Genomic DNA, 16869 nt, shown 5'->3' with positions numbered 1-16869 from the left:
CCTATCATTGAGACAAACACACCTACAGCCACAGAATGCTGATAAATTCCTTCATATCTTTCACGTAGGAATATTAGAACCATCAGTAATCAATACCAATCATTTATTCTGTACTTCCCACTGATTCAATACACTATCAATAAGCTACTGCAAGTAATCAAACCTCTGATTGACTGATACACAGTTCTCTTACAATGACTTTCTTCCACTGTCCAACTCATTAGGGCAGCCCTCACTTAATTCCGATATCCAGGTAGGGTGGAACATCTTCAGCAATGGTTTCTCTTCTCGCCCCTGTGCCATTACAGAAGGATATATCCTTGGCACTCTCCCCCTTCTTCCTCATCTACATGCTTGCCCTTGGCAGACATAGGGTTAGCTTCCACATGCACATTCATGACACACAGCCCTGCCCCTCCAACACCTGCACGGCTTCCCTCTGTCAGCCTGCTTGTCCAACATCTAGCCTTGCATGAGCCACAATTTCTTGTAGTTGAACAATGGGGGGACTCAAGTTATTTTCTCTGGCTCTTGGTGAAAACTGCAGTACAGAACATGTGTTTAGAGTTTATAAAAGTTAATGGCTGCAGAGCACAAAGGGGCTTTGTGATATTTGTGGGAGATTGGATGAGCCACTGTGCAAAAAGCAGAACAGAGCTGTGTCCAGGCATTCATTGTTTCTCCTGGCTAATGGAGGAACTGTCTGAAAGGAAAAGTACTTTCAACCATGGCCATGCTGAATCACTGAGTGTTCCCGTTATTCAACCATTAGCCTAGATAAAACAGATATAGCTTTAGGAAAAACTATTTTACGTTTTGAACTTGTAAAAACCTGTGTCTCAATTTTACTGGGCTATAGGAGCCACTGCATTTTAGATTTAAGTATTTACTCACATCCCTGATGCGGAACGGACGTTAAAATCAGTGAGTTCTGATTGCATCACTTGACAAATCATTTTCTTTTCTTGTGATTTCTTTCATGAGGTTTCACCCCAATCATGTGCCACTTTGTTGAGTTTGCAGGTTTTTTTTCGAAACAGTTTTCTTGCTGGTCATCTGAGATATTTTTAACTCCCAGTGACAATTCAAAATGCAGAGGATGTTGCCAGAACTGCAGCGGGGTGGACTTTGAACACGGGGTCCCCAGGGAACACAGAAACCGGACCAAGAAACTGACTTGACTGGGGAGGGGGGGAGCGCCTGCCGATATTGATGGCAGGCCCTCATTGCCAGGCGCTTGCCAGCCCACAGGAACCTTGGGGAGCCGGCAGCTCCTCACTCAAGTTCCTGAATCGGGGGAAACCGTGCAGCAGTCGTGTGAATTTCAAACGTGGCTGAAAATCACAGTACCCATGGGCACAATTAAAATGTTAATCAGAGCCTTACTTACTCCACAGCAGGAAAAGACCTAAAGAAAGAAAGACTTGCATTTACATAGCACCCTTCATGACCAGTGGATGTCGCAGAACGCTTTACAGCCAATTTTGAAGTTTAGTCACTGTTGTAATGTAGGGAAAGTGGCAGCTACTTTGGGCACAGCAAGATCCCACAAATAACAATGTGATAATGAACAGATAATCTGTTTTTAGCGATGTTGATTGAGGGATAAATATTGGCCAGGACACCAGGGATGGCAGCCCTGTTCTTCTTCAAAATAGTGCCATGGGATCTTTAATGTCCACCTGAAAGGATAAACATGGTCATGCTCATTTGCTGGTCATTCCTCCCGTACCACAGAATCACATCTTAGCAATCTTCCTTTCTTATTTCTTCATTATTGGTTCCACGTTCTGCCTTCAACCTCTTTCCTCTCAATAACAAGCCTAAGTCTGACCGTCTTGTGACGCATTCTGTACCCTGGGAGCAAGATCCCACTGTTGAATCCAGTGCTTTGTACCTACACCGCTGCAAGTTACCCATTTAGAGTAAGCACAAGGATAGAAATACAGCCAAAGCCTTTCCTCCACTTGTAACTACTTCACATCATTTGCAGCGGTGTCCTCCTGCACGTTACCTTAGCCAAACTAATCTGAAACTTTAACAGTACAGAGGGTAAATTTTAAAATTTATCTCACTATGTACACACAAGTATAACACTATCCATGTATACTGAATGGTTACTTAAAAAAAAAAACGATTTCATTGTAGTCCAACATACAACTAATGTTCAAAATCCACGTAAGTTGAATGGAAAAACTGCTGTATTAGGCTATGAACCGATCAAAGGAGAATACATCTGCCATACCATCTCGTAGCTGTAGGATTTAAGGAGCACCAAACTCAGGTTCATTGGATTATTTAACATTCCAAAAGAAAAGTAAGAGGCAGCAACATAGCATGTGAATCTAGTGCTCACTTGTATTATTAAACATAAGTCCAGTAGAGACAGCACTGCAGAATATTGTATCAGTGATGAAAGATCATGATTTAATTACATTACATATTTTATAGTTTGATTGGGTTGATGTGAAGAAGCATTTCTTCACACACAGTAGTGCAAACTGAAAACACTCTCCGCCAAGCCGCTTACGAGGCTGGGGGTAGGGGATGGTGGGGGTTCAAATTTCAGAACTAAGGGAAAGGTTTGTCATAGGTTAAGGGTAGTAAGGGATATGGAGCCAAAGGTCAGGCAAATGGAGTTGAAATACAGGGCTGAATTTTCAATTCGGGGGCACTAAAAAGTAATCAGGACTGCTTCTGGGTCCCGAACCAGGTCCCCCCCCACTGCTCCAAGCAAAACAGTCACTTATTGGGATTTTCACAGAGGCATGGAGGCAGATTCTAGGTCCAACTAAAGGCAACAGGTGGGCTCTCGAAGCTCGAGAGTCAGAGGTCTCCCAGCTTCAGAGGAACAGTAAGGCTGTTATGGCAGCTAAGGGCGAGGAGGTGCTTCAAACACAGAGGCACCCTCTCACCAATTTGAATCTTTCAATAAAATACCGATTCAGCAGCAAGGTCGCCACTGTGTGTGTGAGGGTTGGGGAACACTGACCCTCCCTGAGCTGCCACTGGGTGCCAGCTTCTAAGTGGTTGAAGTGACCCCCACTGCATCAGTAAACTGGCAAATCCAGTCAGCCTCCCTACCGCCTCCTTGGGGTGGACAGCCCTGCCGGCCCCGGACTTGCCTCGGCAAAAAATGGCTGGCACCTGGAAAGGGTCAGCAAACCAGCACGCTGGTGGGCGACGGTATTTTTGGGCTCTGTCCATCTCCATTCCTGACGCTGGTCCAAAAGTTCAGCCCACAGGTCAGCCATGATCAAACTGAATGGCAGGACGGGCTGAATTACCTTTGCTGCTTCTTCCCTTTGTATTCATAATGTTTGTCCCAGTGGCACTCTGCTGTCCCCAACTCCAAATAGCCCTGAAGGGAACTGGGATTACCATCAAACTGTAGCACAGGAAGAGATCAACACCTCCTAGAGATAGGTGACAGAGCACAGAATTTTGGTGAAGTGAAAAATTAACAAGTTAAAAATATATATAATTCTGAGGCAGCTACCTGTGGTGCCCCTATGGATCTGCTGCTCTGTCTGTTGGCTCAGTGTGAACTGGAATCTCCAAGATTTCATCATCTTTGGGTTTTTCCAGGAAAACATGTGATTCGATCATTGCAGCTGTAGCTGACAGCGTATAAATAAGCAGCAAAAAGCACCAACAGGCACAGATCTCAAACTGCAAGCTCCAGCAGTGAAAGCATCTTGTCAGCTCTGAAACATTCCAGGGGACTGTAACTGTTGGCAAGCTTAATCGGAGGAGAAAAGACCCTGCAGAAAATTAATAAGAGGCAAGCTGACTGACAGTCACCAACAAACTATTACAAGGTGAGTTCATGTTTATTCCATTTCTCAATGTAACCGTTAACTATGCAACTGAAATGCTTGTGCGCCACTGGCTGAAGCCTTTTTGCAAATTAACACTTAATTAATTTTCTCAAGTGCTGTTCCAGGCTGATTGTGCTTCATATAGCTACCTAGAAATATTGTTGGCATAAATGGAATTTAATCAGCCCAGAGGTTTTGGAAGACCATAATGCATCTAATATTTGTAGTTTGCAATGCACATGAATTCTTAAGTTTTTGAACATTCGTCTTCTTGTTTTTAGGGGAGCAAAACACATCTACAAAACGAGAAACAAAATGAACTGCAAAATCCAAGCAACAACTCTCTTGGCTCTAGCATTTGTCTGTGCATACTTCCCTGCAGGTCAGTAATGAAGTTCTGGTTAGTCACTGGTTCAGTTATAAGTGAAAACAGATGAATAGTGTTCCGTTACTTCATTCTGTGATAATAAACTCAAATGTAAACTGTCTTTTACAGAGGCCACCACCACTCCACCCAGGTGTCTCTGCTTTGAAACTGTTAAAATGGTGCCTTTCAGATATGTGGAGGACTTCTTAATCATTCCAAAAGAAGGACACTGCCCAAGTATTCAAATCATGTAAGTAATAATATAAACTGTGAAGAGTTCTTGTTGCTAACCTTTACAGTGTGTAAAATAAGTTTTTAGCAGTTACTGCGCTGATTGCAAAGTGGGGAAACCGGGTACATTTAATTGTCAATTAAAATGTTACTTAAAAGAACACTAGGGAATTAAATTCATCAGGACAAAATTAAAGTTTCAGTTTAAATGATTTGCTTTGTAAAGTTTTAGATGATTCCCTCCAGCCCCTTCACCGAAGAGAAAGGGAGCTGAAGGGATAATATATCTTCCTCTTGCTATGGGAGAGAGTGAGAGCCAGTTGCCAACAATAGCTCACTCTGATGTGCAGAGTTTGACGTTTTTTGCTGGCAATTGACCCGTAGTCTGTATTTCCCAAAGGTTATCAGGAAATCTTCCACATGCATAGCAGTTCAAGTGCGACTGAACGCAAATGCAACCTCAACTTTGTCATCTGCATTTCCCTTCCTTGTGTACAAGAGAATTAATTCTAATTTCAATGTACAAAGACCCAAATATCAGAATAGCTATTTTGTCATAGTCAGGAAAATGGTCTTCAGTCAAAGTTTAGCTGCTTTCTGAATTTTAGGATTTGAAGAGCTGAATGTCTCACAGACTAGAGCAAATAACTAGGAAAGTTAGAAGAACTGGAGGTGTGAAGAGCTTTTGAAAAAAATCACCATGGGAAGTATAGCTTCAAGAATCACTCAACAACATGATCATTTACACAAGAATATACAATGGGGGGAAACGAAGAAAACACATGTTCTATTGACCCCATTAAACTGAAAATGCTGATGAATTATCAAGAATTGCTTATTGATCCTTATTGATGATTTTATTAGATACTTCATTGATTTATTTGGACACTTGAATGGGTGAGCACCCAAAAATCTCAACAAAGACTGCAAAGTAGAAAATGTTGCTAACTTTTCCATATATTATCTTCTTTCAGACTTACAATAAATATGGGAAACTCAGAAGTGGAAGTGTGCCTTAACCCCAATTCAAAACAAGGCAGAATGTTGGTGGGATGTTGGGAAAGGTGAGCTCAAGTGACTGGTTACAACAGTCTATCCTCTTAATTCAAATAAATGGAAAGTTTCAGCATTGAATTATATAATTTAATTCAAATATTAAATCATTTGCAATTTTTTTTGGGGGGGGTGGGGCAGGGATAGAGTTTGAACCACCAGAAATAGATTATATACTTAATGGGCTTACTATACAGAAAATAAGAGAAATTTAGAATCAATATTAATAGTGCAACACATGATATCTATACGAATGATTGTCTATGCATAGTTAGGAGCACACACAAGACATATTTTGGTGTGAAAAATGGTGCTGCTATCAACAGACTTTTGACAAGCACGGAGCTAACAGACCATTCCAAAACCAAATGATCAATTTGGATTAGATTGCTTTTGAAGTTTTTCCCCAGGTCCAAATTTTGCCTCCACAATATTATGGAAATTTAATCCATCAGATTAAACCATTAGTTGTTACAGTATCAGGTTATATTCTATTACAGTGCATCAGCGGTAGAACTAACCATTTCACAACCAACAAATTAACACTTGCAAAACAGAGAATAAATTGGATGAAAAATGTTTAGGCTCATGTAACATAGAGCCAATAGGACAGGCTTTAATATGTCTACCCTTAAAGGAGTACTGTGTTTAGTCTTCATAAAAGTAAATTCATAACCTGGCCTGTAATTTTCCCAGATACCAGGATTGTTTAATTGAACTAAGTGCTTACCAGTCATTTCGATCTTCAAAGCACTTTCTAATGGCTCCACCAGAGCAAATACCCCACACTTTTATTTAGACAATGGATTATTTTTCTGTGCCTGAATCTCAAATTTTGCCAACTTCTTTACTGAATAGTGTAGCATTTTGTACAAACCAGCCAAAAGAATATACAAAAGAGAATTAAAATTAATTTGTAGTCATGTTTATGCAGCAAACTCAAGCCAAAACTGAAAGTTTAATAGATAATTTCACTAAAGTTCTTTTCTTATTGTTCTGTAAACTCAAAATGTGCACAATTCTACATAATTTAGTTCATTAATAGAACTGAAAAGGTTTGGTAATCACAAGTAGTAAATATTTGGGATTTTAAAGGATTAATAATAATTCGATCAGATAAGGCACCTCAAACTCTCAACTGTGTCCTGGAGATACATCGTTTGTAACATATGCACCATTTTTCTTTTCCCATCCAGAATTGGCCATGATCTCGTGAGGAAAGTAGAATGCATTCGGCCACGAAGAAAGAGAGAGGCACAAAACTAGAAAACAAATTTGACCCAAAAGGAGAAGCATTGGACTTATGATGTCATCGGAGAAGATGTTAAAGCAAAAAAACCTTCTTGAGTCCTGAAGTCCCTTGGAATTTACATCACAGGGTCGGCCAATTCAAAAAGCACTCGAATATATTATTTTTTTCAATCGCTATTTCAGAACCAAGAACCATGAATTGTTCCCTCTTTTTGTTATTTACTTTGATTAAATCTATTGTCGATTACTGGTGTTCAGGATGTGTTGTATGAAACTAGTGCAGTGAAGCAGTTATTTATATATTGTCATTTAATTCTATAACGTACACTGATGCTAAAAATATTATTAGCATTTTCATGTCAAGTTTGTTCAAGGCACAATGTAAAATCAGATATATAGCATGTGGTGGCACAAGGTAACACAAGACTTGCCCAAAGCCTTTACAAATAATGAATTCAGCCAGACTGAAAGAAGACCTTTGTGCTGCAGTTTGCATTACTGAACTGATTAATCATTGACCACATCAAGCAGGTCAGTGTTTAGTGTTTACACGAATAAACTAAACTATAGTGTATCTGGAAAGAAATGCACTTTAAAAATATTCATTTATTTTATTTATATATTGTTTAATATCGCATAGGATGTATTTTGTATAAAGCAACATTTCCAAATGATTTGTAGAACAGAATATGTATTTTTCCAACTTGAGGATATTGCCAAGTATAAATTGACATGTTTTGAACTAACATATTTCGTATATGTCAATCCTGCATTTTTCCTAGTGTTTTTTTAATTAAATTATTAAATAAAATTTAATGAAAAAAGGAAAAAAAATGTTTTCTAACTTTTTATTCAATGGCAGAAAATATTTTGCACAAATGCACATTTCATAACTGGCCAACTGACTACAGTTGGTCCCTCTTAATTCAAATATTCCTGCAAAAACACCTCCACACCATTCCGTTGCTTCACTCTGAACAGAATTTAGCAAAGGTAACTTTGTTACTGTTATTTCAATAAGGTGTATTCATATAGAACCTTTAAATGTTGGAAAAGTCCTTCACTGTGTTCATTTTACTTTGGCTGCCAAGTCAGCGAAAAAGAGAGAGAACATGTTTTTTGACAGACAAGAATAGAACGGCGTTGGGAAACAATTAAAAAGTAATCAGAGTTTTCAAGAAACCTATTGTTCTAAAAGGAAAAGCACAAGGAAACTATCCAATAGTGAAACACCATGGATGAATAAAGGCATAAGGGTAAACTAAAGCAACAGACATACGGTAAGTTGATAGACAATAAAGAAATGCTGCTTTGGGCTGCATTAGAGTGCTTAAGTCAGAGTTTGGTGAGAGAGGGAGTTCGGTGAAGAGGGAGGAAGGGATCCTTTCATTTGCTACCTTTCCTCAGTAAGAAGAGCAGTGGTCTTGGTAAGTAGGACCTGGTGAGTATTTCTTCTGTCCTTAATATTTTTCTAAACTAAAGGAAGTAAAAGTAAATGGAGCAACTTAAGGGAATGCTCCTCCTGTATGATGTGAGAAGTCAAGGCCACTTCTAGTGCCCAGGATGACCACGTGTGCAGGAAGTGGCTCCTGCTGCAGCTACTTGAAATCCACATTTTAGAGCTGAAGCTGCAGCTGGAGTCACCGTGGAGCATCCGCAAGGATGAGATCTTCATGGATAGCACGTGCAGTGAGGTGGTCACACTGCAGGTAAAGAGTGCACAGGCAGAAAGGGAATGGGTGACTGCCACATGGAGTAAAAGCACTAGGCAGGTGGTGCAGGAGTCCCCTGGATCCATCTCCCTCTCACAGATTTTCCGTTTTGGATACTGCTGGGAGAGATGGCTTCTTAGGGGAACACAGAAAGATTCAAGTCCGTGGCACCAGGAGTGGCTTAGCTGCATGGGGAGGGGGAGAAAAAAAAGAGTGGGAGAGCAATAGTGATAGGGGATTCTATTGTAAGGGGAACAGACAGATGTTTCTGTGGCTGCAGCCTTGACACCAGGATGTATGTTGCTTCCCTGGTGCCAGGGTGAAGGATGTCATTGAGCGGCTACAGGACATTCTGAAGAGGGAGGGTGAACAGCCAGAGGTCGTGGTCCATATCAGTACCAATGACATAGGTAAAAAGAGGGTGAGCGTTAGTCATAATAAGGGGTTGTGGTAGAAGAATTAATCCAGGCTGGTCTCTTGGTTAAAGATGGTTTATTTTACTCCTCCTTGTGACTAACTGCCTAGTAGCTTCCACACAAAAGTGTTCCAGCTGTACCTTTTTATTCTATTTAGATGGGATAATTAATGCCCATCACCTGCTTAACTATTGGTTTTAACAAGATGATTGCCATATTAACAGATTCCCCTCTTTTCTTTTTAAAACTAAAAAAAGCTTCAGCACTCTTTTTTTAAACAAACACTAGGAAATAATGTCACTTATTTCCACGTCTATAATTCCTAAATTTCTTTTACCACACACACACACACAATTATAAAACAAAAACAACTTTTCATTGCATCATTATAAGACACCCCCTTCCGCAATTTTTTTTAGAGCAGGCACTTCTTTTCGTTGAACAGTCTGATAGTTGGTGACTTGTGTCAACCCATTTTATTTTAGAGATCTCTCATCTCTCTAACATCTCCTTTATGCTGGCTAGATCAATTCATAGCCTTTTTTCCGGTGACACTTTTCATGGAATGAACATTGCCCCAAAGAGACCAGTAATCAACATAACATTCTATGGGCAAACTTTTCCCACATTGCCCCTTATATAATATTTCTGTCAATATACTGGATAAGTAAATCCCCATATCTAATGCTTCTACTAAGGCTAGCATTTCAGCAGCTAAGGTGCTTTTCACTCCCCTTTTTATTTTCTTGGCCTCCCAAGCCCGTGGGCAACATTTATCGTTCTTTCCCACCAAGAATATGATGAACCCTGCTGTGCTAGAGTACCCATCTGGAAGATTAGCATGTGAAGCATCACTAAAAATGACTGACCTCATCTTCTGGAAGGCTGGAAACTTGAGCACACATCTCTCAGAATTTAATTTTTTTTTAAGTGTTTTACTTGCACTCAGAACTTGCTCAACTGCCACATGTTTCATCATGGTGCTCAGCTCCAACACATCATAACTAGAGTCAGGCCTAGTCTGAGTGCACAACCAGTTCAACTGCCCAATCAAACTTCTCAACTGCTCCATTTCTTCCTTGGTAGCAGGATCCTCTTTTTGTGAGGATCTACCACGAGTTATTGGGATATAATTAACATTTTCTAGATAAGATTGTTGATTCAATGTCACCCCTAACTTGCTCTGCTTAATGTCTAAACCTATGTATTTAAAGGCTTCAGAAGCCTGACTTCCGAACTGGAATTCCTTCTTTATCTCCTCGATTACCCGTTATTCAAATTCTACAGGTCCTCCCCACAGGAAATCACCAACATGCATGATAAAGATCCCAGCTAGCTCCTCCTTATGGTACCAGTAGAACATCACGGGGTCTGCCTTTAACTGAATGCAACCTGTTTTCAACAACAGACCTCACGGCAAAATACCAAACTCTTGGTGCATCATTCAACCCATAAATACACTTATTCAATTTCCATAACTTTCCTTCTACATCCCTGGCTTCTTTGGGTGGTTTCAAAAACCTTTCCTTTGAAACTTCTCCCCCTATAAAAACTCAGCCTTTATATCAATCGATTTGCACTCCCAGGAATAGGATGCCAAAATAGCTAAAAAAAAAATCTTCAAATTCACTTTCCCCGCAGTAGGCGAGTCCACTCTGACATCCTGATCTCCTCATCTCCTAGTCTCTCTTCAAAGCCTCGAGCTACTAATCTCGCTTTGGCCGTCTGGGAGTACCTTCGCTGTACAGATCTATCTGTGAGATAAAGCTGGTTGTCCTCTGTCAAGTATTTCAGAATATGCCCCAAATTCCTTCCAACTTTCCAACTCTTTCTGTTTGGCTTCCTTTATCAGCTTACTGTCCAATTTATTAGCAGCTACTAGAATCTCTCTGTCATAAGGATTTCTACCTCTATTGAGATTGCTAGCTTGCTCTATAGTCCTCCTTGTTAAGCTACGGCCTCTACTTACATTTCTCTCCATTTCTGGACTGCTACTATATGATCGTTCTCCCATGCGAACGGAGTTCTGTTCACATGTCCATGATATTTTTCTAGGGTCACGACCACTTTCTAGTCCACTGTCAGAACTCATACTGCGCTTTCTGGGTTTCCACATCTTTACCTCGGTTTTGCCAATCGATAGGTCTTGTCTCCTGTCCTTCATCCTGCACATTTAGCCAATGTTTGTATTTACCAGTGGCCTTTCCTGCTCTCCCTATGATGGCGGTATCCCTCCACATACTAGACCCTTCCGGCATGTATGTTACCTTTGTTCCTACTTTAGGCATTGTCCTTTTGGATGAATAGCGTTAACCTGTACCTCAGTATTTCTTTGTTCATAGTCAGTCAACCCTGTATCTAGGGTCATCTGCTCCTCATAACTGCCCAGTGCATGTGTATGTGAAGTGCAGGGTGCCTCCTTGCATTCAATGCCCTGTTCAGAACCTGTAAAGGTATAGTCAGTACTGATTAACCATGAAGAATGTACTCTAACAGTTTGATTGCCGTGTTGCACAATTACTACTTTCCCATCACTCCCTATTACCTTTCCAGGTCCTTTCCACTCTTTCTGGCCTTCCCTTTAATAATATACCATGTCTCCTTGTCTAAACTGTATTCCTGATGGTCTTATGCAGTGCTGTAGGGCCCGCTGAATTTTCTCCGAAATCTCTGCTTTAATGAAAGCTTTTCTGTCCGCATGCAAAATGTTCAGATGAGCAGAAAAAGTGGAGCTAATGCTACTCCCTTCTAGAGCAGGGGGAGTATCTGACAACATCGAAGGTAACTTTGGATTTCTTCCGTACACCAACTGATACAGACTGTACCCCCCAACCATTTGCAGAGAGTTCTTTGCGTGCACTGCCCATGCTAGTGCCGTTTGCAGTTTACAACTTGGTTGATCAGCTATTATTTTATGTAACATGTCTTCTATTACCACATGGTTTCTTTCACGAAAACCATTACTAAACGGTTGGTGTTGTGCATAACTATGATAGTTAAATAACAGCTGCTGTGTGCATAACTACGATAGTTAAATTTTCACACATCTCGAAATTCTTCATTGGCAAATTCTCCACCATTATCTGCAAGGAACTTCATTGGTGTTTCTAATCCTGATCTTATACATTTCTCCAGAACCTTAATCGACAATGGTCCTTTTGTCTTTATTATGTATCACAGTGGATAGACTAAGTCTGGTTACCATATCTCTGAAGTGTAGTAAAAAAAAAAATACCCCTATCCGTATCCCAAACTTTCAAGTCCATTGCCACTGCATTGTTAAACTCCCTGGCGAGTGGCTCACAACAGGCCACAGTGGTGTCTTGCGATATTTAAGGCAAATTTCACATTGAGCAGTGAGCATAAGATCATCATATCCTTTATTGACCACTCCCACATTTCGAAGTAGAGTCTTTGGTTTCTGTGGCACCAGATGTGCAAACTGTCTATGTAGTTTCCAAGTGATCTTCTTTTTGTCCACCAAATTCTCATTCTCAGCAGCTAACAAAACTTCATGAACTTTTTGATGAGAAATCTCTGGCTTCTTTAGTGGCAAGCAGTAATGACCGAGTAAAACGTAGATCCACATTTTTTCCAAACACATCTTCTCTATCATTCTTCATATCTAGCGTCATCTAAGCCTTCTTCATCGCAGATTGACTGAACAGTAGCGGTATCTCACTAGAAACCACATCAGTACTGATAAACAGATTGATCCCCGCTATCTTACAAGGGAGGACCACCCGTTTGGAGGATGTTAATGTATTGTCGTCTCCGAACCTGAAGCAGGGTAGAGCTTTCATTCTCCTTGACCTTCCGCCAGTCTGTCTCATCGAGAGACTCCAGATAGCAGTCTAGCCAGTCCATGCCACACACACGGTAGAAGTGCAACCACTGTCCAGAACTACACAGCTGAATGAATCTACCATCAAGATACTCATCACTGGATTCAAGCTCAGTGATCAATACAATTCCATCATGGCAGTCACCATCATCATTTTCAGTTTCAGATGAATCCGTCTTGTGGGTCACTTCAAAAACACGATTCCTTCGCTGTGGGCAGATCATTGTGTAATGCTACTGGGAATCACACCAAAAACACAGATTAACCATTCCCCATGCATTTTTTGGGTTTAAAGGTCTACGGTCACCATCCCAGACATGCTTTTTGTCCCGACTCTCAAATTGGTTAGGGTTACGACCATTTTCAGATCTCTTGTCATGAACCCCAACTTTGTATTGGAATCTTCGTCTAATATTTGGTCGACCACAAAATTCAGTCACCATTGAATCCTCTATCCTTTGTTTTACAGCATAGTTGTTCCCCCGGTTAGCTCAGTTAGCCCCTTTAGTACTAAAAGACTATCAACATGGGAAATGCGAGCACAGTCCAGTAATTTAAATACAAATACCGATTCTGGAATTTCAAGTTCAAATCGCTGTCGTCTCCTGTACCAGTTATCAAAATCCATGATATATTCTTCCATGGACTGATCACCTGATTCCCTAAACCTATCAAAGATCGTCCAAGCTTCACACACTTCCAATAATTCATCTCTTTTGTAGAACCTGTCCAAAAATTGTGTCAGACAGTTTAATTCCTCTTCATGATCCAAATCATCCACTTTCCACTCTGAAAATACTTTACTCCTTATCTTGCTTTTAGCTGGTAATGATAACGCCAAAGCCATACTTTGCTTCTTCCGGGGTGTAGCAGTAACCCAGGTCCAACTTCAACTTCAACCTTCCATTGCTGATAAGGTTCAGATTCAGAAAGAATTGGTGGATAGTCAAAGCCTGCGATTTTGCACCATCCTTCCGTAACTTAAATTGTTAGCAACAGTACACTTCTTTTCCCTCATGTGACTGAGACATAAAGCTTCATATACAGCAATCAACCAGCAAAGCTTAAAGTTCATCCTCTGCTACCATGTTAGTCACTATAAGAGGTTGTGGTGGAAGAATTAATCCAGGCTGGTCTCTTGGTTAAAGCTGGTTTATTTCCAAGATTACTCCTCAGTCCAACTAACTTCTGAGTAGCTTCCACACAAAGTGTTCCAGCTGTACCTTTTTAATTCCATTTAGATGGGATAATTATGCCCATCACCTGTTTAACTAACAATTGGTTTTAACAATGAGGTCCTGAAAACAGAACATAGGGAGCTAGGCAATAAATTAAAAAAGCAGGGGGATAGTGGGTGGAATACTGCAGATGCTGGAAATCTACAGATACAAAAATTATATGTCTTTCAGTTGGTCTGATGGCTAATTCCTCCTCCTTCAATAGTAAAAATTGTAAATTTAATCAGTCAAGTCAAGGAAAGTAAAGCAATGAACATTTTTTTGTCAAATAATGTTTTTGAGTATAATAATTTTTCGCGAATTTAGGTCTTTATGTTTCATATTTATGGGATTAAAGTTGTTAAAATAATTGTGTGAAGGAAGATAACCAAGTGAAGTGTTGAATGCAATCTGTTGGATATTCATTCCATATGCCGGTAGGGTGAAATGCTCAGCTTATTACCTCAAAAACATTTCCTTTATCTTAATTTTTAAATTGTATTTTTAACTTTCACCCCTTTGTTCCCCAGAGCAGGGCAGGTAGCCCAGCTTGTGTGAAATAAATACAGGAAATGCTGGAAATACTCAGCCCGTCGGGTAGCATCTGTCGAGAGAAACAGTGTTAACTTTTCAGGGCAATGGTCCTTCACCAGAACCTGATCATCATCTGATGAAGGGTCATCAACCTAAAACATTAATTCTACATCTCTCCCCAGATGTTGCCCAACCTGCTGAGTATTTCTAGTATTTTCTGTTTTATACCAAGTTGGGGATGCAGTTAACACAAAGGAAGGATGAGACAAATCACAAAAGGACATTAATAAAGTTGCAGAATGGTAGTGTAGCTGGTAAGTGGATTTCAATGTATAAAAGTGTGAGGTGATGCATTTTGGTAGGAAGAATAAAGAGGCCACAGCCTGCTTGGATAATAAAGAGCCTAAATGGGGTAGAGCATCAAAGGAATCCAGGAATACACATCTACAAATCACTAAAATTAGTGATGGGTACATTTGTAGAATTAAAAAGCTGAGAAGTTATGTTAAACTTGTCCAGAATCCTAATGAGGCCATTGGAGTACTGTGAATAGTTCTTGTCTCCATTTTATAAATGGGATATAGAGATACTGGAGGCAATGCAGAAAAGATTCAAAAGGATGATACAATAACTGAGAAGATACGGTTGTCAGGAAAGGATGAACAAGTCAGGGCTCCTTTCGCTAGAAAATAGGAGACTGAGCAATGAACTGATCGATAATGGCCCAGATCTTTGCTTCCAGGTCAGGTATGCAGGGACGGGAGAATTTCTGGCTCCACGAACTCGACCTTACAGTGGCTGCCCGGATGTCAGATTTTCAGGCCAGGTTTGGGGGGGTGGGGGGGTGTAGGCACCAGAATTGGAGTTGGGGCAGGAGACCCAGGAAAGGTGAGAACTGAGGAGTCTGCCGGGTGCGGAGGCCTTTCTGCCCTCACACCTCACCACCCCCCGCCCCCACTCTCCATGTCCCATTGATGCCAACCCATGCCACCTCATGAACCCCACCCCCGCCCCCCCGTGCATTTGTTACTTTTAGATATGACTATTCTAATCCAATCCTGGTCAGCCTCGGACATCCGATCCTGTATAAATTTGAGGTCATCCAAAGTTCTGTTGCCTGTGCCCAAACTTGCACCAAATGTCTTTTACCCATCACTCCTATGCTCGCTGACTGACATTGGTTAAACAATGCCTGGGTTTTTAAATTTTTGTCCTCGTTTTCAAATCCCTCCAGGGAGGGCCTGGTACCACTATCACTGTAAGCTCCTCTAGCCAAACCATCCTGTGAGATACCTGCACTCCTCTAATTCTGGCCTCTTTTGAGCATCCCCAATTTTAATCACTCCATCGCCTTGCTTGTGGCTGCCTAGGCCCTCAGCTCTGGAATTCCCAGAGAGGCAGAAACCTGTCTGCCTCTATCTTCCTTTTCTCCAAAACACTCCTTAAAAATTGCCTCTTTAATCAAACTTTTGTTCAGTTACCATCGGCTCACAGATGCTCAGTTTTGGGTTCTACCAGGGCCACTCAGCTCCTGGCCTCATTACAGCCTTGGCCCAAATATGGACAAAAAGACTGAACCCAAGAGGTGAAAAGAATGTCTGCCCTTGACATCAAGGACCCTAACAAAACTGGAGTCAATGGGAATCAGGGGGAAAAACTCTCCACCAGTTGTAGTCATACCGAGCACAAAGGAAGACGGTTGTGGTTGTTGGAGTTCAATCATCTCAGCTTCAGGACATCACTGTAGGAGTTCCTCAGGGTAGTGTCCCCGGCCCAACCATCTTCAGCTGCTTCACCAATGATCTTCCTTCCATCATAAAGGTCAGAAGTGGGGATGTTCACTGATTATTGCACAATGTTCAGCACAATTTGCGACTCCTCAAATACTGAAGCAGTCTGTGTCCATATGCAGCAAGACCTGAACAACATTCTGGTTTGGGCTGTTTAAGTGGCAAGGAACATTCATTCCACCTCCAACAAGAGAGGATCTAACCATCACCCCTTGACATTCAATGGCATTATCATTGGTAACATCTTAGGGGTTCCCATTGACCAGAAACTGAACTGGACCAGCCATGTAAATACTGTGGCTACAAGAGCAGGTCAGAGGCTGGGAATTCTGTGAAGAATAGCTCACCTCCTGACTGCCCAAAGCCTGTCCACTATCTACAAGGCACAAGTCAGGTGTGTGATGAAATACTCTCCACTTGTCTGGATGAGATGCAGCTCCAACAACACTCAAGAAGCTGGGAGAAAGCAGCCCACTTGATTGATACCCCATCCATCATCTTAAACATTCAATACCTCCACCACTGAGTGAATGTGGCTGCAGTGTATACCAATTAGAAGATGCACTCTAGCAACTCACCAAGGTTCCTTCAACAGCACCTTCCAAACCCGTAAACTATCACCTAGAAGGACAA

At 41.1% G+C, this 16869-nt stretch overlaps 2 protein-coding genes across 6 annotated transcripts in view; one reads left to right on the top strand and one right to left on the bottom strand.

Moving 5' to 3' along the window:
* Window positions 1-16869, bottom strand: part of rassf4a (Ras association domain family member 4a) — a 244194-nt gene that overhangs the window by 145539 nt on the left and 81786 nt on the right. The window lies entirely within an intron of this gene.
* On the top strand, window positions 3594-7557 carry LOC144668580 (uncharacterized). The gene is made up of 5 exons (XM_078530745.1): window positions 3594-3821; window positions 4103-4203; window positions 4318-4438; window positions 5394-5483; window positions 6669-7557. Exons 2-5 carry the CDS (start codon window positions 4137-4139, stop codon window positions 6736-6738), a joined length of 348 nt encoding a protein of 115 aa, XP_078386871.1. The 5' UTR covers window positions 3594-3821; window positions 4103-4136; the 3' UTR covers window positions 6739-7557.

Source organism: Cetorhinus maximus, chromosome 27 (assembly GCF_964194155.1).
Source record: "Cetorhinus maximus chromosome 27, sCetMax3.hap1.1, whole genome shotgun sequence".
Classification (NCBI taxonomy): Eukaryota; Metazoa; Chordata; class Chondrichthyes; order Lamniformes; family Cetorhinidae; genus Cetorhinus; species Cetorhinus maximus.
This window is presented reverse-complemented; position numbering and strand designations above follow the sequence as displayed.

Coding starts and splice junctions, on each gene's coding strand:
- LOC144668580 (XM_078530745.1), top strand. CDS start 4,137: ATGAACTGCAAAATCCAAGCAACAACTCTCTTGGCTCTAGCATTTGTC. Junction 4,204..4,317: donor CTGTGCATACTTCCCTGCAG/GTCAGTAATGAA, acceptor TGTCTTTTACAG/AGGCCACCACCACTCCACCC. Junction 4,439..5,393: donor TGCCCAAGTATTCAAATCAT/GTAAGTAATAAT, acceptor ATCTTCTTTCAG/ACTTACAATAAATATGGGAA.